At 45.0% G+C, this 23161-nt stretch overlaps 1 protein-coding gene across 1 annotated transcript in view; it reads right to left on the minus strand.

Annotated features, from left to right (window-relative positions):
* Window positions 1-23161, minus strand: part of POP1 (POP1 ribonuclease P/MRP subunit) — a 514990-nt gene that overhangs the window by 267782 nt on the left and 224047 nt on the right. The window contains exon 11 of the mRNA XM_078686978.1: window positions 16671-16787. Within this exon, the coding sequence (XP_078543104.1) occupies window positions 16671-16787 (117 nt within the window). The remainder of the gene's footprint in view (window positions 1-16670; window positions 16788-23161) is intronic.

Genomic DNA, 23161 nt, shown 5'->3' on the forward strand with positions numbered 1-23161 from the left:
CAATTTGATTATCCAAGTAGCCTCAGAGTGTCTAAGTTTAATTTTACGATTACCATCAATGGCATCACTTCTGGTGTGATTTTTTATTATTATTTATTAAGTTATATAGCGCGAACAAGATCCCGAAGGATATCACAGCGCTTTACAATAAATAAAATTAGAGCACCATTTCTGTAGCTGAGAGATTCTGTGGATTTGGGATCTGCGCCAAGGCGTCCTTCAGTTTGCCTCTTAAACCTCGATAAAAAACTGCAGCTCTCTTATGTTCAGGCATTCTGTTTTGGCTACAGCTTTTCTCCTGTCGAAGATCCGTAGAAACTCTTTCTTGAAATCCTCAAGATCATATAATATTGAGTTGTCTTTTGTTACCAAGGGTATGGACCAAGAGCCAGCTTCACCGCTGAGATAAGACAAGATGAATGAAACACGGGACTGTGCGTCAGGAAAAATGGCCAGGCGGCACATAAATTGGAGCAAACATTGCAACAGAAACATCTAAGTATTTTGAGGGTCGCCACAGAAACGCTCAGGAGGTGCTAGCGGGATTACTGGAGAGTGAGAGTGTATTGCCGAAAAAGGGTCATTTTTCACTGCGAATTTGAGGTGTGACCACGTTGCGTTTCCTGTCGCAGGCACTAGGCCGACCCACACAAGCGAGGTACCACTTTTCTCATAAGACTTTAGGGAACGTGGGGTGGATGGAAATTTGTGGATCCACGCAGATTCAAGAACTTTCCACCACAGAGATGTGCGGAAAATGATGTGTTTTTTGGGATAATTTTTTAGGTTTGCAAGGGATTCTGGGTAACAGAAACTGGTGGGAGGCAGTCAAGTCACCCCATCCTGGATTCCCCTGGGTGTCTAGTTTTAAAAAATGTATGGGTTTGCTAGGTTTCCCTAGGTGCCGGCAGAGCTAGAGTTCAAAAACTACAGCTAGGCCCTTTGCCAAAAAAGGGTCATTTTTCACTGAGAAATGGAGTTGTGACCATGTTGCGTTTTGCGCCGTTTCCTGTCGCGGGCACTAGGCCGACCCACACAAGTGAGGTACCATTTTTCTCATAAGACGTTGGGGAACGCTGGGTGGGTGGAAATTTGTGGATCCACGCAGATTCCAGTACTTACCACAGAGATGTGGGGAAAATTATGTGTTTTTTTGGGATAATTTTTTAGGTTTGCAAGGGATTCTGGGTAACAAACGTTTGGGAGGAAGTCAAGTCACCCCATAGGTTTGCTTGGTTTCCCTATGTGCCGGCAGAGCTAGTGTTAATAAACTACAGCTAGACACTTCGCACAAAAAGGGTACATTTTCATTGTGAAAATGTGGTGTGTTGACGTTGGGTTTTGAGCCATTTTATGTCGTGGGCACTATGCCTACCAATACAAGTGAGGTACAATTTTTATCGGGAGACTTGGGGTAATTCAGATTTGCAAAGCAACTGTTATTACCTATTGATTTTTGATGCATTTCTGCCTTCCAAATGAAATACACTGTGTAAAAAAGAAGTCATTTTGAAAAATGACCGATAATTCTCATGCTAGTATGAGTATTCCCAATTTTGAAAATGTGCAAATATGTACTGTTTCTAAACTCTATCATTTGTTCCCATATCAGAAATACATAGGTGTCTTTCATACCGATTTTTCCATGTATACATTTTCCCACAATAATTGCTATATTTATTTATTTTATTTTGAAAGTTTATAGAGCACCCGGTACATAACAAGCCATTGCAAATTTCTGCTCAGTTTTTGACTCTGGGTTCGTCTGGTTCTTGGTGAACCTACAAGTCCTATATATCCCCACAACCAGGAAGGTCCAGCGGATGTAGCCGTATATTGCTTTCAAAGAGCGGTCATAATTACAAGAAGTTACAGATGAAAACATTGACACAAAAGGCTGTTTTTTTCAACTAATTTTCAGGTTTTTCCTATATTTAACTGTTAGTTTCTATAAAGAAAGCTTGATGGATCTACACAAATTAACCCTTGCTGAATTCAGAATTGTGTCTACTTTTCCAAAATGTATATCTTTCCAGGATTCATTATTGCTTTCACACCTATTTCTACCATTAACTGGAAGGAGGTTAAAAGCACAAAAAATAGGCTATGTCCCAAAAAAATTCCAAAACTGTGTAAAAAATGTTGGTTTTCTGACAAAAATCTGTTATTCTCTAAAAGCTGGGAAAATGGTGATTTCAGCCCCACAAACCCTTTTTTGATAACATTTGCAGGGAAACAATAGGGCATTTCATGTATTTTTGTTTAAACGCTAGAAAGTGTTCAGCCATCTGTTGGCTGAGTGGCCTAATCTTACTTACATCGTAAATTTGCTGGCATTGGCAAATAATAACAAGCCACATATTTTGCACCACAGTCAATATGCACAGACATTGAGAATCTACCAGTATCCATGTAGTTTAAAAAACCTTGCTTTATCAAGTGCTCATCTACAGACACTACAACGTCTACATTTGTGAAAGCCTCTATTGTAGTCAGTGAGCCAAACCTTTGGTGAGGGTATGTGCGGATAGCTTGGGCTAATCATTTTAGCCAGCTTTAAGCCTCTGCTGAAAGTAGTACTAGGCATTTATGATAGATACGAATGCAGAGTCTTATCAGAAATCAGGACATGGCAGTGTTTAAGAATACTATAAAGCTTGCCAGAGTCAGGGTGAAATAGTAATAAATCATTTTGTCTGATGTATCCTTCTGTTTAGGTCTTAGCGTAGACATGTGTAAGACGGCAAGACCTCGTTTGCCTTTTTCACCACAACCTTGTCATAGTTCCTATTCATAAACAGTGTTTTTTTTTTTTTTTAAACCTTTATTATCACGGCACATAAATACAAGCATGGGCCTACAACCATCCCTGGCCGGCCGCTAGGCAATCCGTAAGGTCAGCAGAGCAATATAAAAAGAAACAGCAGGCCATAAGCCAGGGTCAGGTAAGTATCCAGGATACGACTCGTATTTAAGCGCACAGCGAGAGAAGCAGGCATTAAGAAGGTTAATTTTACAATAAAGAAAGTAAAACAGAAGAAATATCAGAAGAAGTGCCAGATGGTCACACATGATCCCACAATAGCAACATACAACAGAAAACCGTGCGAACACACTGAAGGACACGGGGGCAAGGCATACGAGTCAGGATAAATGGAAACAACACATACATGTCATGTCGAATCAGCACCCCAGCTCTTAAAAACAAAACAGATTGTGGGAAACATGAAGACGACGACACCTAGAAAAAGAAAAGGCAAAGGGCCATAGAGACAAAGAAAGAACAAATAAACAACCCTCTACCCCCTACCCTGCACCCCTGCAGAAGGCTACGGCCTACCCCCCCCAGCAGCGTGCCTATCGCCCTAAAGAAGAGACCCGAAATATAGAAGAAAGAGGAAGAAAAAGAAAGGAAAAGTTATGGAGAAGGGCCATCGAGCAGACCACCCGGCCTCCCCCTCACCTGTCGCGCACAACATACATCAGAAGCAAAGTCAGAATAGCCACAGTAAGCAAGAATCATAAATTCAATCGGTAACATCCCCGTGGAGTGTCCTTCCAAAACACCGTCGGCCAACAATGTGTTCCATCATATCCTAAACGATATCATCCTTGGCCTTCTCTATCAATGGTACCCACAGACGGCCATTCATCAATCGGCAAACAGTACAGTGTGGTGGGTCCAACCGAACCGGGCGGTCCGGGAAGCGCCAATACTCCATGGGACTGAGGCCCCCAAATCTCAGCCAAGTACTCATGGCGGAACTCCGTCTGTGGCGATACTGACACCGGAAACATCCCCCAGGCAGAACACAGTCTCAGCAGCCAGGAGGAGAAAGTCACACAATCCGACAATAGCTGAGACGCCGCCGGGGTAACCCAAACCATGGATCGATGTTGTTTCTTCCGCCGCCGTACGAATAAGGGCCCCGACGAGTCACTCCCAAACACAACAGAGCAATCGAAGGCGGATTCACGGACCAGGTCTATCGGCGTCTCCACAAACGTAGGCGCAGCTGGAACGTTCATCACTGACGCAAAGGCGGGCACATCGGCGCTTCCTTGCGATTCATCCCTACCCATGTGGAGCGGTGGGACAACAATGGCAGCCATCCTCCTACCCAGATCCAGGGCGTCCCGGATCAGGGTCACATGCAGAGTTGTTAACGCAGCCAAAACATCTCTGGACGTGGGCTCTCTCTCGTGTCTCCAGACCCCAGGACTCTCTCGCATAGCGGCTTCTCCGCCCGGGTGAGGTGTGCGTACGAGGGCGCTCTCCGCCATCTTAGCTGTTCCGGCCTTGTCCTTCTCCACCTCACCTCGGGACCGGGTCTCACATCAGGGAGGAACAGGATTCACAGCGGGAATCTCACAAGCCAAGGCAGGTTTCTCAGCGGAGAGTCACCGAAAGGCTAAAAACTCCGCCACACCCTGGGGGCCGCACGCTGACTCCGGGCAAAATCGGTAATGGGCCCGGATACAACACCGGAATGGGGGGCTAAGAATCATGCACCTCCCTCGACCCAGCCGCATCACACTCCCCGCAAGGTTCTCCGCCAGTTGGGCTGGGTCGGCACTGTCGCCATCGGCAATCAGGCTTCAGTTCCCTCCGGTCGAGTCCTCACCATCACCAGAGGCCGCTGTTGTTGCATTCGCGGCCGGCCACTCTCCGCACTCGAGACCCCGGTCCCAGCTCCGCGAAGGCCTCAAAACAGTCGGGGACAATCCAACGGGTCTACAGCAAGCAGAAGCCTCAGGAGCAAGCGGTAAGTAAGATTGATCCTTCGCCTACATGTAGATGCCGTTGCAGCTCAGGATAAGTGCCAGGATGTATGTGCGGGGTGAGGAGGCTCACGGAGCCGAGCGGTTACGCAGCCATCTCGATCGCCATCTTGGCTCCTCCCCCATAAAACAGTGTTCAATATCCAACAAGGCTTTTTCGAATTCAGCGTCTTCACTACAATTTCTGCGACCCCTTAACATTTCACCACAAGGGATTGCATTGGTTTGAGTTTTGGGTTGGGAGCTGGTGGCATGTAGGAGTGAATTACAAGGAGTATTTTTCCTATGCATTTTGCTGCAAATGTTGGTACACCGGCAATACAGTTCTATATCCAGTAACACCATTAGCTCCTGGCTATGTTTAAAAGTAAAAGACAGATTGCAATCATCCATGTTCAGGTAAGTAAAAAAGTAAAAAAGAAATTAAGGAGCTCCAAGTCTCCTGTCCAGATCATAAAACAATCGTCTGTTTACCTCCCCAGTAATGTATGCAGTCAATCCATCGAGTTCCTTTGGGACCCCAGACCACTCTGCCTCAAACCATCCCTTAAAGAGATTAGCAAAAGACAGAGTGAATCTGGAACCCATTGCGGATCAGTGTAACTACTTGTACCATTAAACAAAAAACATTATTCTTAAGAATAAATCTCGTCATGTACAAAAGCATCTTAGTATGCTCCAGATATTCAATAGCTCGAGTATTGAGAAAGCGTCTTAAAGCTTTTATACCCATCTCATGCGAGATATTAGTATATAAGGAGACCACATCAATGGTCACCATGGTCATCCCGGGTTCCCAAGTAACGTCATTTAGGTTAAGAATTAGTTTAGTGTCCTGAATATAGGAAGGTAGGTTTGTTACAAAGGTATTTAGGAAAACTTCCACATATTGCGATAATCTTTCTGTAGACCCCCTATCTGGACCACTATCGGTCTCCCGTTGGTGAATTGTAGATTCTTGTGGACCTTAGGTGGGCATATAAACATGGACAACGTGGGCGATCAATAAGTAATTAAAAGTACTCATTGTCACTGATTAACCCCAAGCCTCCCAGACCTCGAGTTTCTCATTAGTCTTTCTGGTAATATCAGGAATAGGGTTTGCATACAATTTCTGTAAAGGATGACAACTCCAAGTTGGGAGAACACCTATCTTTCAATCATTTTTATTCATCAGGACGATGTTCCCACCCTGGTCTGCCATTTGTACACTCAGATCTTTATTGTCTTGTAATAGTTTAAAAGGATGTCGTTTACCCTTAGTCATGTTGTCCTGAAAAGGCATTTTTTGTCCAGCGTAAGTTATCAGTCCATTTGTCCAATTCAAAATTGACAGTTTTATAAAAATGAGTCAATGCTAATACCAGATGGCAACTGGGGAGTCCACCTACGATTAGACTTGAGTCCGCCCTCCACACTTCAGTCCGTGATAACCACTAAGCCTGTTAATAACAGGCTCATCGTGAACGTACTTGAATATACTCTTAATGATACTAGCTTTGGACTGATTGGTTACGTTAAGTATTTTTAAAGTTACACTGAGTGGAATGGAGGAGATCCTCCTTGCAGACTTTGAATTGATTTGTATTTAGTTTATATCTTATTTTCAACAGGATACTGTTTGGATACTGGCATCGACATAGGCTTCTATAGCCTTATATTAGAACACTTTGTTTTGCGCCTTCTCAGGCTAATAAATACTTTTATCTGTTATTTCTTTCCTTTTAGTTGTCCTAGATATTTTCTCGGAGTGCACGGGGGAGTGGCAGGCACATCTATATAGGTTCACTGCATGCTTGTTTGTTCAAGCAGATACCGCTGAAGCGCATAAACAATGCTTCGCAGCTTGAATTCAGAGCTCCAAAAGTGGGCGAACTCAAAATTGTAGCCAACATAAACCTTGTCGCACACATCAGATACAATACCTGCAGCCTTAATCAGGAGCTCTAGCCATTTCATCACCCTTCTCTGGACCACAATAGTCAATGCTTCTCTCAGACTGCCTGAAAATGGGGCAAGTCACACCCCTTCTCAAGAAACCTGGAGCTGATGCAGAAGATTTGAACAATTTTCACCCTGTGACCAACCTCCCTTTCCAGGCCGAAAAACTAAAAAGTTGTGTTTTACCACAACTAAACCAACACATCATGGACTACACCTTTCTAGGCTATTACCAGTCAAGATTCCGAGCTGGCTGTAGCATGGATACAGCCATCTTCAACATCATAGATGATTACCTCGCAATTTTAGACAAAGGATTAATCCTGCCTGATTATACTTCTCAATCTCTCCTAAGCCCTTGACAAGGTCAACCACAACATTCTACCACTCATCCTAAAATTCAAAAGGGTCAGAGTGGTACAGTCCTCGAAATAGCTCTCCCCATCTCAACGATCGCATTCAACCAATCAAATTAAAGGACTCCCTATCAAATCATACCTATGGTAACCAAGGAGTTACTCGAGGTTCTAAATCTAGTCCCAACTCTTCAATTTCTACATGGAACCCTTAACTTCGATATCCCCCCCCCCCGCCCCCGCCCAATAGATCATACTATCTTTATGCAGATGATATCACTACCTCAAAATCACCTCCACCTAAAACTAAACCCATGGCAGAATAACTTCCTGCTCAACTCTCCCCCTCCCCCCTCCCACCTCCAAAAGGAAACTGGCTGCTCCACCTGAACACCCTAGACTGCAATCTGAAAATCACAATCAGTACTACATCTCTCAGAATCTCCCTTGACAAACACCTAAACATGACAGTCCACATTAACTCTACCCCCAAAGAAGCACTATACCAACACAGGCCACTTAGGAGAAGTAAGGCTTTCATTCCCATGCCAGTTTTCCAAAATGTGGTTCAAATGCTTGTAATCTCCTGACTAAAATATGAAAATGTGGTACTTACTTCTACACCCAAATCAACTACACCCATTAAGGACTATGCTCAATGCGGCTGCTAGACTAATAACCAGAACAAGTCGCTACAATCGCATCACACCATCTCGGACTGCACTCAAGTGGCTACCTGTCGAAGCATGTAGCATGCTAAAGTTAGCATGTATCACACAAAGTGCTACACCACAGAACCCCAAAATATCAGGCCCAGAAACTCATTGTGTCTGCTGGCAGCCACTCACTTTAAAGTTCAAAGACTCTACTCTTAGAACAGCCAAGATTATTATTTTTTATTTTGTTTTAAAGGAGAGCACCTACTCTCACTTCACTGGTAGTGCACCCACAATATGAAACTCTTCCTTCCAAAGTAAATACACAAAAAGCCCTCAACTCTGGGTTTCAAGAAGAGTGTGAAAACCCCACTTTTCGAAAGATACTTAATGCATTGAGCAATGTGATCAATTCAGTGGCGGTCTACTATAGCAATGCCAAATCTGCTACATTAGCTGTAAACTTACCAATGTTACATACTAGGATGTAACCAGCTGTTGGGCGCAATGGTAACCTAACATTTAAGCTGCTTGCATTGCAACCTACCTGTAAATCTCCAGTGTTTGTCTGTATCTTATACTATAGAGCGCTCTGATACCTTCGGATTAAGTGTGTGCTTTATAAAACTCTCAATAGATAAACTACCCTTACCTTAATGAACAATTTGAAAACACTTCATATTGAATCCTAATTAGCTTAGCAAGTTACTTGTCGGTTGAGTTGATGGTGGCAGTGTTCAGTTTACCCTCTTTACCAACTAGTCGTCCAAGCATAGGTAGATGCATATTAACTGGCGACGTAAGTGGGCTGCCACAACCAACAGAGATTTGATAAAGACACTCAGCACATTTTGATGCCAAATGGCAGCACAGTGAATTGCTGATTAAATGCACAGTGCTATCTTACTTGCGAATGAAGAAGCCTACAGCCTGTCCTGTACAAAGGAACATTTGCTAAGGCTTTTTTGAGTAACAGTGAAGCTAATTCTTCCACTAATGAGAGCAAATACTTTGGTATTTGTCTTTCTTGGGCAGTTGTGACAGGCTAAAATGTTTTGAAATACTTATCTGTTAAGGTACATCAGTCATCCCCCAATGCTTACTGGAGTTGGGAGGAAGTTTTATAGGTGGTATTGCATCTTTTCTGTGTGCCGCTGGATAGAAGCAGGTGTGGAATTCACTCAATTGTACGAGATGCCCAGTTGCCACTTTTGCTTGTTTTGCTCTGTAAAGGCCTGGTTGATTTGAAATAGATGCCTCTGTAGCTATCCTTCTTCCCTTGGATCGATAGTAAAAATAAAAAACTACATTGCCCAGAAATTTTGTCTAGACATGGCCAACCTACTTTCCATATCTTGTAAATTGTGAGGGACTTCGAAGTAAAAAGTACTTAAGGCTAGGACAGTTTGTTTCAAAACCGTATATTTAGGTTTTTTCAGGTGTAGCAGCAAATATCTGAAACTCTTTACCTTCTGGCCTTTGCACTCATCCTAGACTAGCCATCTGGGAAAACAAACAAAAAGCAAACCCTCAGAATGTTATCTTATATGCAAATTCCATAATGACTGGATATCTTGTACTCACTGGCCAATCTGTTCTTACCCCCTATATCTTGCAAGTTTGTTCCTTTCACTATATTACATTAGTCAAATCCACAAAAGAAGACATTGATATATGTTCCCAAAAACTGTGGTCACAAACTCTGCTGCAGATACCAGGTTATGAGACTCACATGATGTCAGCCAAAAGAAACTGTAGAAGAAGAGACTCCAGTTGTCTATAAATAAATGCCAGGGTAGAATAATAAAAGCAGTTTAAACTGATTACGTTTAGCAGGCCAAACAGAAAAACAAAGCCAAGGCATTCCAAAACTACACAAGGGAACAAAATCTGTTCTCCACCTATAATGCTTTTCGGCACCCACCTCAAATGACCAGGACTTACCACAGACAAAATTCTGAATCAGTGATTGATATGTTTATTGATCAAAGGGGTACACTCAAGTGTGAATCGGCATAACCCAAGTTGGTGGAGTGATCACATTACAACACTTCAGTAAACTACACACTTCCCCTTGCAAACAATCCACAAAGGCAAGGAAATCCCATTAACCGCAGGGAAATTAGAAATGAGGCAAGCATTTGATACCTCCACGAGGGATGCTTCACCCATTGTCTTTTGTTTCAGAGAGAAATATGATACTGGAATTCAGCTAACGTAGCCCACTTAAACCAATACTTCAATGGGAGGAGTTTCCTCCTAGCCTTACTCCACATAACCATACTACTTCTCCTAGCCCGTGAGGACATATTTGCCACTCTTCCATTCAGCAGTGGAGAGGAACAAATCTTTACCCAAGAATTTTAGATGCATGATTATCACTGAGATTTTAAAAAGTGGTATGTCTAAGATCTTTTGACCCAAAAAAAAAAAAGCATCTAGGAAAATCTATCATCAACCTGGGAGAATATTGAGAAGATTTTAGAATATCTCATTACCCATCTGGCTGTGCAAACAAAATATAGGAGAACAACACTCCTTTCTCAAATGTACGATGCGGTGAACAACTGGAATTCACTTCCAATGTACAATGTCCTACCATACAACGTTCCCAACACTTCTACCAAAAAAACCTTTGCCAAGAGAACCCTACCAACCACAGGTATTTCTGACATTTGCAGATCTAGGGAAATCCATGGTCTTCGTAATTCCATCACTTTTTCATACCTACAATGCCTCCTACTATGATATTATTGGCTTTAAAAATAAACTCTCACAATTCTCGCCCGAATGACAGCAGTATTTGGACTCATGGAGGGGGAGCTCTAAGTGAAAGCTAGAGGTCAGTTGCATTCAGGGTGTTGTGGTGTAAAAGGATCCCACTCAAGTTTCTATGCCAGAGTGCTCTGCAAATCTAACAATGTTAAAAACAATTAAATTAGTTTGAAGTTTTATTAATTTAGCACAGTTACTTAAAACCATTGCTATAAAAGACAGCATTAGCACATATCTAAAAAATCAGCGTTAACACATTTGTCATGTTTGAGATAAAAGGAAGAAAACAGACACAAAGCTGAGAAACAGCTCACAGAGCTTAGTGTCCGTTGTGCTTCTAAGAAAAACAGTCTTGTAATTGCCGATATAAATATTTTGCTACGCAAAACCAAAATAAAGATAATAAAAACGAAAAATGCTAAACCATGGAGGAGAAAAAGTTTGTAATTAGTTTTTGAGGGGGAAGACGTAGGAGAGCGGGGGCCGAAGAAGGTAACAGAAGATTGTCCAAGAGTCTCACAAATGTTCCTGACCTTGCAAGCACTGGAGTGTCAGACGCGAAACAAAAGGCCGAAGCCTCCCAGCATGTCCTAATGCCCCATCTTAAATACAAGGGTTTTAAGAGAGACTTTCTTGAGGCAGCTAGGGCCGGGCAACAACACAGGAGATGCAGCCATGACTCAGAGTGGTAATTGGACAGTCTGCAGGCCCCCCCTCCCTTGTTGGAGCTCATCTGCTAAAAAGCCATTGAACGCAAGCCAAGAAGTCGCATGAACATAATGTTCTTCCGTGCCACTGCATTTAAGTTTTCCTGGAAATAGGCTTGCGGTTTCCCGGGAAGATACGAAGAGTTCAGTGGGAGCAAAATGGAAGATGTTTTTTCGGAGTGCAGATCCATGCGGTGGGAAATTAATTTGACCTGTCTGTTGATGGCATTTTACCAGGCTGAGTATGGAATGGTATCTAAAAGAAGGGATGTGTTGTCCATCTCTAGCACTCTTTTGGCCTTTGCAATCTGAGTGTTCCAAGGGTTGTCAGGACTGGAAAAGGTTTCTTTTAGCTGGGATTTTAAAGTGTCACCGGCTTTTAATAACCTTATGAAATATTTCAGGGTATCGGCCTCGCAGTAAATTGATTGTCTTTGTAGGCCCAGCTCCAAACGTAGTTTTGCTCGCTCAATGAAACTTGGGAGGTGGAATTCTTTTTTATAGGTGGATATTTGGGCGAGATCAAGACTAGCAGAGCATGCCCCGGGAGAGGCCTGATGCCCATAGGTTAAAAGCGGTACAAAAGGGGGTGGTGATGGGCGGAGCATCTGAACCAATCAAACACTCACACCCAGTCAAAAGATCTGGGTTTAATCCATCACCGTTCTTAAGCCCACTATGCCACCCCAGTTCAGACATGGCTATATGCAAATCAGTCTGACCCTGTGCCTCATGGGAACAGTCCAGCCCGAACTGCCAAGCCATGTCTTCCATGGACCAGAAACAAGCTTCAGAGAACCGGTTTCTGGCATTACAGCCGTCTTCAGCCCGGCTTGCTTGAATCCAGTGGCAAAGTGAGCAAGGGACTCACGTCTGAGCATACCCTGCCACACTTATGGCAGCCGAAAGCGGTACAAAAGGAGGTGGTGATGGGCGGAGCATCTGAACATCAAACACTCACACCCAGTCAAAAGAATGGTGGTGGATTAAACCCAGATCAGTTGACTGGGGGTGAGTGTTTGATTTGCTCAAACGCTCCGTCCATCATCCCCTTTTGTATCGCTTTGTTCGCCCTAAGTGTGGCAAGGTATGCTCAGACGTGAGTCCCTTGTTCACTTGGCCACTGGATTCAAGATAGCCTGGCTGATGAGGATTATGAATCCGAAACCGGTCCCAGGATGCTTGTTTCCGGTCCATGGAAGACATGGCTTGGCAGTTCGGGCTGGACTGTTCCCATGAGGCACAGGGTCAGACTGATTTGCATATGGCCATGTCTGAAATGGGGTGGCTGAGTGGGCTAAAGAATGGTGGTGGATTAAACCCAGATCAGTTGACTGGGGGTGAGAGTTTGATTTGCTCAAACGCTCCGTCCATCATCCCCTTTTGTATCGCCCATAGGTTAAGGCAGGAAGAAGAGTAGCTTTGATCACCTTCAGAATGGCTTCTGCAGAGGGACTGCACAGGGACAGGTTCAACCGAGTCAGGGAGTATGTTATTGCTCCTGCTCTCTTTTGCAAGGCAGCTAGATGAGCTGCAGGACTTCCAGATAATTATATTTTACGGTTGTGTTGATCCTGGCAGGCCCAATGTTCCACATTAAGCTTTTCTTATTCTTACACCTGCCAAATATCAGTACCTTGGTCTTTGCCGGATTGATTTTCAAGGCATTAGCGATGTTGTATATATGCAGCGTACATAACGCTCGTTGGAGACCCGATTTGGCTTGGTCCATTATTATGTCATCCGCATATTGTAATATATGCAGAGACTTTTTAACAGGGCCGAGTTTTGGCGGGAGGAGATTGCGGTTCTCTAAAAATGTTCCAAGATCGGCTGTGTAATGGTTTAATAAGAGGGGCAAGAACGCAGCCTTGCTTTAGCCCGTCAGCGACACTAATTCTTGAAGAGACTGTCTTTGGGCCGGTTTTGATTTGCACCCATGTGTTGTTGTGCAGGGAGATGAGTGCTCCTAGGAGGCTCTGCGGGATCCCCCACTTATTCAATTTCCTCCACAAGGTATTCCGTGACACTTTGTCGAAAGCCGCGCTGTAGTCAAAGCAGCAGTAAAGTGGAAGATGTTTTTTTTGGGCTGCTTGTTGACTCAGGATGGCTAGAGTGGTGATATTGTCTATTGTGGAGGCCGATGCCCGAAAACCTGTTTGGTAGTATGGTATTATGTATTTGTCAGCAACCCATTTTTCAAGCACCCTAAAAAGACATCGTGCGTATGCCTTTGCCTCAAGATCTAACAGTGCGATGAGTCGGTAATTAGCCGGAAGCGTGGGATCTCCTTTCTTGAATATGGGGCACAGAATCGAGCCTAACCATGAGTCTGGTAGCTGGCATGTCCTGAACACGTTGTTGTATAGAGGAGTCAAGAGGACCGCCCACTCTTCCAGGGCACATTTAAATACCCTAGCCGGAAGACCGTTGGGCCCTGGAGCACCGTCGTTTTTCATATTTCGCAGATGCTCGGAGATCTCGGCTGCAGTGGTCAGCTCATGAGTTTCTGTTTGAGTGGATTCAACAAGATCTCCTAGTCCAATCACCACCGGGTCCGAGGTATCACTGCGATATAGTTGGGACACGTGCAGGGCCCAATCTTCTTCACAAACAGCGTTTCCTCTCATCTTATTCATGGAACGGAGTTTGTTCATGTAGGTCCAAAACTTGGACTGGCTATTGCCCTTAAGGAGGTTGAATATTTTTAGCCACTCAGTGTTCTTTTAGTCTCTTGGTTTCCCATAAGGATTTCTTGAAGGTCTTTTGCAGCGATGCCACGTTATTGGCAGTATGTACAGTTCCGATCAGTTTGTGCCGGCGCACAGCCCTCCTGAGGGTCTTTCTTTGGGAGGCTAGTGCTGGATCATGAATTAGCTTCAGACGTGGCCCAGATGATCTGGGCTGAACCTTGCGGCCTACCAAGAGATCCTGTAATTTAACGATGGCATTATCCCACAGGTGATGTAACTCTGTGGGGGCCTCTAGTCTGAAGTTAGGTATTTCGGCCTTAAGCCAAATTCCCACCTTGACAGAGCCTAGTGAATCCCATTTGATTCTTCTAGCCAAGGTGTGGAGTTCGGCCCGCGATGATTGCCCCACTTCTGTTGTTTCCGCGGCAACCGGCGTTTGCAGATGCATTGTTACCGTTAGGGGGTTGTGGTCACTCTCCATACGATCGAGAATTTCCATCCTGGCCAGGTTATTGCCCAAAAGCGGTGATAAGAAAATGTAATCAATAGTTGAGATGTTTCTAAACGTAGGCAAAAAATGAACACCCGGGTGCTATTCCAGTATAATTTGCTGAGCTGACCGGAGGTTGTATGTTGTTACGTTCATGTGGAAGGGGAAGGCCAAAGGATCGTGTGTGAAAAAGAGCATGTAATTCACATAGGACGTATGACTTGGCCGATATAGAGTTATAATATTGAGCCTCACATCTTTTCTTTATATCTGAATCGCTAGGTGGTGATTGAGAACCCCTCAATGCGGGACTGAACTATAGCTATTTAAAGGTTCCATGCAATTGAAATACATCTATGCCTCAACTCCGTACTCTAAACTCACAAAGGTGACCTTGCCCTGCATGGAGACTGATGGTTGGCAGAATAAATGAAACCGGAGAACACCCACCCGCCCCACCCCCCACCCCCTCTCGCTATGGCACGGCATGATAATGAAACAGCTATCCGAGCTGAAAGGATTCTGACAATGGGACCTTACCGGTGTCTTAAAGGTCGGAGATATCTGGGTCATGGGTCACCTTAAATCGTTCAAGGTTCTCTCAGAGTACTATGGGATACACCATTTACCGTTAAGGTTTCTGCAACTAAGACTCACACTAGATCACCATAAAGAAAAGTTAAGATTCCAGATCCAACCCCATAGAAACCATAGTTACTTTAGAAAGATTAGGGAAGCACTGATTAGCCCGAAATAAATCCTTCCCGACAAATGCTTCAGATGGATTTATTGCACTAAACCATGCTTGTAAGAGTGATATGGTGCCGCAGTAGAAGGAAGAATGACTTTTGGCTTGATTGGCTCCCTGGGAGCTTGCTGTATCAGAATGTCTGCACCTACTTAAGATATTTTTGCACAGATTCCATTATCCTCCAAATAGATTTTGGAAAGGGGCTTTTACTGAATCTGATGTAGGGCTCTGCATGCTGTAGGGTGAGTGTCAGGAGGAGTATGGGCATTTGTTCCATGTCACCTGGAAATGCCGGGCACCCTTCAATTTTTGGTAGAGAGTTAGCCCACCAACATCCAGGGTTCTGGGTCAGCCTGTGGGCCGGTCTCTGAAAAGGAGCATGCTGAGAATGATGGTAGAGTTGTATTGTTCACGATCTGTGCATTACTAGTGGTAATGGGTTGCCTCATAGTTAAAATGGATACAGCTAGGATGGGGGTCTCTTCATAGGCGGAGTGGGTGAGGGCAATATACTTCTGAGCAATTACTGAAGGAAGCCTACTGGGCGTGAAGCTCCCTCAAGAAACATTAGGATTTGAGGTCCTTAGGGGGAATTACTTCACACTAGATGCAAGCTAAACTGTATGCAAAGAAGAGTAGGTTTGCTTGTCTTGACTTGACTGCCACTCATTTTGTATGTGCATTGTGGTTACGATTTCTTGTAAGGATTTCTTATACATTAACTTGTACAAAAACTGTACTGTGTTAAAAACTTAAAGAATGCTTATTAAAAAAATGTTACCATTTCACAGTCACTGCAAGAATAGCTCCAGGAAAGCACAACAGTTTACCTCTTGCTCAACTACAAACCTTTAAACCGAAATATCACTTATACTTTCAGTTCTGGAATCATATGTAACAGAATATTTTTCGTTGTATAATGACCTAGATTTGAATTACAAACCAATTTAACACATTTTAGGACCTGGATGTTGGGGTAGAAGGTCAATAAATTCTGGGTTCAAAATGCAATAATAATTGTTCTATTTATGATAACTTGCACTATGCAACTCAACTCTCAAGTATAACCAGGTGCATAAGACTTATTTAGTCTAGTATGCTGCACAAATTCATAATCTAACTCTGGTTTACATTTTAAAGCATTGAAAAGGTGGAAGGGTAGAATAAAATGTTGCAAGCTAAAACATGATACCCCCAAGTTGGCCTTGCCAGGATTTGAACCTGGATCATCTGTATGGTTTAACAGAGGCTCCCACTGAGCACAAGACCAGCAGCGGGGGCAAACTCCGGACTACATTAAAGTAAACGAATAGCATAGCAAATCCTCATAGTATGTGTGTGCTCGAATGGTTACCCAATTCAAGCAAATTAATATTGAACTTTGTACATTTTAAAATCCTTTCATATAGGTTCTAATAGGCTAGTGTCTTTGGAACGGAAAGAACAAGATGCATCTGTAACGTTTACAGCTTAACTTATGAAGGTTTGCTACACAACCACAGAGCAACGTTATTTCTACCTTGAACGTTTAAATCTGGCACAGCTTTTGACCTTTTTGCTGGTAAATTCAACCTTGGGTCACCAGTTGTTAAGCCAATGACAGTGCCCGATGGAATTTCTGCTGGCGATCGTACAGCTATTAAGGAAGAAACAAACAAACAAAAAAAATACCGAAAACTTAGATATGCCTTAAAAGAAAAACATTTTGCAGCGACTAAAGTATTTAACATTTAGACACACCATGAAAAAGTTACTTATTTGTAAACTGAGTTCTCCACAACGGTTATTTTCCAAAGTCATAGTAGGCAATATATTTCCATGCATGTTCAGCAGTGCAGCAATCTTTTTTAAAGAACTTTTTTTTTTTTTTAATTAAATAGCTCATCGGTCCAATGAAACATACAATTGTACATATGACAGAAATAAAACACTGCAGTACACTGAATTTACAAGAAAAATAAATCAAGAAATGATAATCCTATATAAACTGCAAAAGAACCGAAAAACAATCTGTCCCTTTCAAAAACACTAGAAGCTGTCCTTTCCATTTATGTCCAGGAATGAGTCAATCAGGCAATTTGTTTAAGGAGGACTCGGTGAGAAAGACACATATTTAGACTAGGATCTTAGCACATTGGCACACAAATGGTCCTTTTGGATTTTCAGAAGGAATCAAAGGAGTACGAGAATCCCAAATGTTATCCAATACCTGAGGCACATATCCTGAAGCATTAAAGAAGAAAAAGGTACTTACCTTCGGTAACGCTTTTCTGGTAAAGACCATCTAACCGCAGATTTGAGGTCAGCACTGGAGGCGAGGATTATGCTTTCCTTCTTCGCTTTAATCCAACATTTAACACAGCAGCCATTAAAGCCATAAAAGTACCACTAGAGAAACAAGCATTTGCAATGCAATAGGTCTCGCATTAGGAAAGTTTGAGCTATTGGCATTGTAAATGACAATTTTTTAATTTATGTGTTGGTTTTGAGAATAGCGAAATTAATAGCTTTGTCATTTACAATTTTTATTTATTTATTTTTATTTTAAAAGTTTTATATAGCGCTAGCTTGACCCGTAGGTATCAGAGCGCTTTACATACATACAGTAAACAAGTAAACATTATGTAAAAAGGAACCACCCTATTAAAAGAAAATTAATATATACACTGTCTTCCAGTATGTCTTTCCTGTTGCTGAGATAATGCTATGCTGATACTCAGGTGATGCTGAGTTAAACTGACATGGTGCTGAGTGATGCGCTAATGCTGAAGTTGTGCTGAGGTAGTGCAACGCTGATGCTGTGATGGGGCTGCGCTGGTACTGAGTTGGTGCTTTGCTGGTGGTGCACTGATGCAGAGGTGGTGCTGTGCTGATACAGAGGTGGTGCTGTGGTGGTGAGTGATGTTGAGGAGATTCTGCGCTGGTGCTGAGTGATGCTGTGCTGGTGCTACGGTGCTACGGTGATGCAGAGGTGGCAGTGCTGCACTAATGCCAAGGTAGTGCTGTGCTGGTGCTCAGATCATGCAGAGTTAAATTGAAGTAGTGCTTAGGTGGTGGTGTGCTTGTGCGGAGGTGGTGCTCATGTGGTGCGGAGTGATACTGAGGTGTTGTTCAATGATGCTGAGGTGGTGCAGAGTGATGCTGAGGTGGTGGTGTTGAGTGATGCTAAGGAGATGCTGGTGCTGAGTGATGCTGTGCTGGTGCCGCACTAATGTTGAGGTTGTGTTGGTGCTGAGGTGGTGTTGTGCTAGTGCTGAGGTAGTGCTGCGCTGGTGCTAAGATGGTGCTGCGCTGGGGCTGAATAATGTTGAGGTGGTGTTGTGCTGATGGTTGTAGTAGTGCTCAGCTGCTGCTGAGTGATGTTTAGGTGGTGCTGCTGAAGTGGTCCTGAGTGACCGTGACTGGTGTTGAAGTGGTGCTGCGCAGATGCAGAAACGGTGCTGAGGTATTGCTGCACTGATGCATTGGTGTTGCGGTGGTGCTCAGGTGGTGCTGAGTGATACTGAGGTGGTACTGTGCTGGGGTGGTGCTGCGCTGGGCCTGAGTGATGCTGAAGTGATGCTGTTGTTGTGGTCGTGCCCAGGTGCTGGTGAGTGAAGCTCAGGTGGTGTTGCTGCAGTGGTGATGAGTGACGCTAACTGGTGCTGAAGTGATGCTGTGCAGATGCTGGGGAGGTGCTGCGATAGGTGTTGTACTGATGCGAAGGTGGTGCTGTGCTGTGTTGATGCTGTGGTGTTAAAATGGTGCCGTGATCAGTGATGCTGAGGTGGTGCGGAGTCAAGCTGAGATGGTGGTGCTGGTCTGGTCTATGACATTTATTTTCTGAAATTCCGTCTGCTTACAGTGTCTTAAACCCTCTGCAGAGGATAAAGTGCCACACGTTGGCAGTCAAAACAATTACATAAACATACATATAAACCAGTCAGGCAATATTTCTTCTAATGGAGGGTGCAAAAAAATGAAATTTCGTGCAGTTTACTCCCGTGATTTGTAGCCGGTTTTCTAGCAGCAAATCCTGGGAGCAAATATTTAAGATGTGATTTGCACCCTAAATTGTGAGTGGCAGTAGCGTAGCCAGCGTGTCATGGGCCTAGTGCAAGCAATGGGCCACCCTGGTTGCTGTTTCAATTATAAAATACAGCAATAATCAGGGCTCAACGGGCCCCTCGGGTCTCTAGGTACCGGTGCCACTGCACCTGCTGTACGAATGGAAGTCACGCCGCTGAGAGGGAAGAGGGGAGGGGTTTGGGAGTTTGCATCTGAAACAGAATTAGCATCACAGTTGTAACTAAAAACTTGGACCCGAGAAATGTACAGCTGAAACATAACAGTGCGGGAGTGCGAGGGAATGGAGATTGTGGGAAGGATACGTGGAAGCAAGAGAGCAGGGAGGGAAAAAAGGTGAAAAGAAATAGACTTAGGCATTGTGAAAAGAAGGAAGAAATGTGAACAAGCCTAAGCCAGCAGCACATGTAGTTATAGGTGCAGCAGTAATGAGAACCAATTAGCGCCCGCGCTGCCCTTGAGCACATTTGAAGGCACAAAAATGAGAAACTCGGAAGCCAAGCCATTGCCTCGTAACATTGTCCTCTTTCTATTGGTGATGACGGTTGGGTAACTGACGCAGGCACTGAAACTTCTACTATTGGAGGGGGGAGGAGGGTCGGGAGGTGCCACGTTAGCCTCATCTCTTCAGCAACCTTTTATGCACCCCTTGTCATTACATATACCTGCAGAGCCTGCCACATAACCCAGTTTCCCTTGCACACAGGCCCACTTTTATTGTTCCTCGACTTGCTGTTTACCCTGGAGCGTCTTAGACGCCCATTCTCTCTGCTCTGGTGTCTCAGGGAGAGGAGGGGGGTGGCGTTTAAAAGGAACGGAGGTATTGAGGCATATGCGGTGGAGGGAGGGGCGCATGCGAGATTTGCGTGTGGAATCGTGCCTGTGTGAGCTGTGAGGTGATGGGATGCTTCCTCTGCGAGGTGGGGGCATAGTGCATTAAAAGTGTACAAGCACGCAAAGAGAAAAAAAAAGACGCGAGTACAGTGAAGGTGCGTGTGGAATCGTGTCTGTGTGACCTGTGAGGCGATGGGATGCTTCCTCTGCGAGGTGGGGGCATAGTGCATTAAAAGTGAACACGCACGCGAAAAGAAAAAATAATGTTATCGACAGTACCTTGGTTTCAGCACCCCGAGCTCTTCCAGCCTCTGAGGGGCGCCGGCTTCAAAGGCCTCCGGCGCCCTCCTCTGACGTGTGCAAAGTGCGCCTCGCGAAGCCACTTGGGCGTTGTAGGCACAGGGGCTGCTGGCACAAATGAGCGCTGGCCGTTCCCCTCACTGCGTCGGCACCACAGGAAACAAGGGGGCAACAGAGATGCGTGAAGTTTCTTGTTCGGGTCTGACAGCAATTGGCAACAGCTGGGCCCTCAAAAAAGTTACATAAAATTAATACGGAATGAAAACAAGGGATAGAGATGAAATGGAAGGGCATATAACGGGGAAGTAATGAAGGAGGTATGTGTTTGATGTGGGGTTAGCAGCACAGGGTTGAGAGTAAAAACATATGGAGTTTCATGGAGTGCTTTACAAAAAAAAACGGAAGTCAGGCACTTTTGCCTGAGACGGGGGCGGGGCCTGCAATCCAGCAGGAAGTCCCGCCCGCCGCCACAGCCGCCGCCGCCGAGGAAGAAGTGGAGCGATGAGACACTGAACACGCCGAAAGAGCCCGGTAAGTGGTGGGGATGGGGGTCACGCGCGTGTGTATGTGTCTGGAGTGCGTGTGTGTGTGACTGTGGGGGAGGGGGGTGTGTGTGAGCGAGTGTCTGCCGTGTGCCTGCGTGTGCATGCACTCGCCTGTGTGTGCGCATGCAGAGGGGTGGGGGCTGCCTATATGTGAAGCGCTCTGATACCTGATTCGGTTCGGGGCTGGGAAATAAAAAAATAAAAAAATGCTGTTACTCTGCGCATGCGCGGGTGAGACGCGCGCTCCCGCGGTGAAATCCGCGAAGGAAACGCTCGTGTCAGATTGGTGTCCACTCTCCCAATAACGGGCCACATTAGGTCTGAAACAGACTCTCTCAATGCTCACGCATTGAGCGTACGTCTGCTCGACCTAAAAAACCACAAGAGTTCGATAGTCCTTCTCCAATGTCTATGACCAAGTCCCAAAGTCCTCTGTTACTGCCTACTTTCCCTCTTTCTTCGCTGATCAGCAGACAGTTAAGTGGTGCTTCATTTCCCCCTTATTTACTGTGTTTACTGGTTTTGTAGGAAGGCCATGCCCAATATGATGCTGCAGCGCATTTGATTACTTTCAGATTCCTATAGTCGCTGGACCGGTAGAGCCCTCCGTACGAGACTTGACCTCAATTTGCAAACGCGATGCAGTCATCCGCCCAATGAGAGTGCTGCGGGCGGCAGAGACGCTCTGGCCTGCAGCGCATCTCCCGTATCGGGTATTCATACGCACACTGTTGGGGCCTGGGATTGCTCGTGGCCCATCCCGGCTGCTCAGGAGAGCGCCCAGCAATCCGCTCGGGACTGTATTGGTGTGGTGCACATATTTGAAAACACTCAGAGCAGTCTTCTGATTTTAAGGCCTGGAAGGCCTATGTTAGGACAGTTGCCGGTAGGTAGCATAAAACGTATACAACTAAGGGTGTTTTGTGTTCCTTGGGCTTGCAGCCGTAAATGTGTGCCTTTTGGCACGCCCACAAGTGCCTTGGTTTCCCCCCAGCCCCATAATTTTGACATGCTTGCATGTCTGGTTAGTCCCACAGCATATTAATCCTTATGAGAAGGAAGACTCATTGGCCTAGCTCCAATGGAATGAGGATTTGTATGAGGCAGTAGACATTTCGATATATAGGCCGGTTAATGAACTTATGGCCCCCATGGAGCAAAGACTCTCAGACAGAATTGTGCAGGAATGCACAAAAATTGCCCATTCCACTGCTCCTACCACAGAGAAACCTCCTCAAGATGCTCTAGGTGAAGGGCCCCGCCCCGAAAAAAGAAGTGAGATGAGAGAGTCGATAAGGACACGTTTGAGCAACTTCAACAGGCCTTTTTAGTTGATACCACCCCCACTCCCATCCGTGAGTTCCAGGGGACCTCCTGATGCCGCTCAGTCCACAGCAACAGGATGGGGATTCCCCAGGGGATTCAGACGAGGAAGCAGGTTGCCCAGATCTTGGCAGACAGCCACAAACCCTATGTCATTGTCCATCCTAGATAAGCTGAGTGGGATCCAGCCGAGAAAGTGGCAAAATATGTTGTGGCGCAGCTTAGGAAGCAGTTAGAGAAGGACGCCCACAGTCGCCTCAGAGCAGAATGCCCTGTCCCACCTTAGCAGGGAAAGGGTCTCTCACCCACGACATAGATGCAAAAATGGGCACGATTTTGGGGAAGTTTGTGAAGGACTCTAAGGGCATTGATAGGTCTTGCCGTTTGTGCAAAGACAAATTTATGTGTGCCATCGGCCCTATTACCAAAATATTGGACATAGCAGAAGAAGCCAAGGCCTCGGGTTCAGTCATTGCCCCAAACGCCTCTCCAACTGGGCGCAGTACCCCATATGTTTCATGGGCATTTCAAACTGCCCTGTCAACGGAGTTTCTCCTATTCTTCCTCCTCCAGGAGACAAGGCTCTAGCTTTGGGCAATAACAGGCTAACCCACAATTCAACAACTTTTACCCGACACAGGGACAACGCCTCCATGGAGGCTATAAAGGACAAGCGAGCGGTGGTGGTGGTGGAAACGTTAAGTGTCCTTACATCTGCTGAAGGTGGAAGGGTGGCTGGCGTGGTTACTCCCAGCCTGGGCTTCTATTACATCGTACACATGGGTTTTAAAGACGGTGCGAAGGTTCCAAGTAGAATTTTATCGTTCCCACCTCCAATACAAGCATCCCTGCCCCATTTGCTTCTCCACCCACAATGCAGCGCTAATTGACAAAGTAGTGTCAGCACTCCTGTAGAACAAAGCCATCTGTCGATCAGTGGTAC

Source organism: Lissotriton helveticus, chromosome 4_1 (assembly GCF_964261635.1).
Source record: "Lissotriton helveticus chromosome 4_1, aLisHel1.1, whole genome shotgun sequence".
NCBI classification, from domain to species: domain Eukaryota; kingdom Metazoa; phylum Chordata; class Amphibia; order Caudata; family Salamandridae; genus Lissotriton; species Lissotriton helveticus.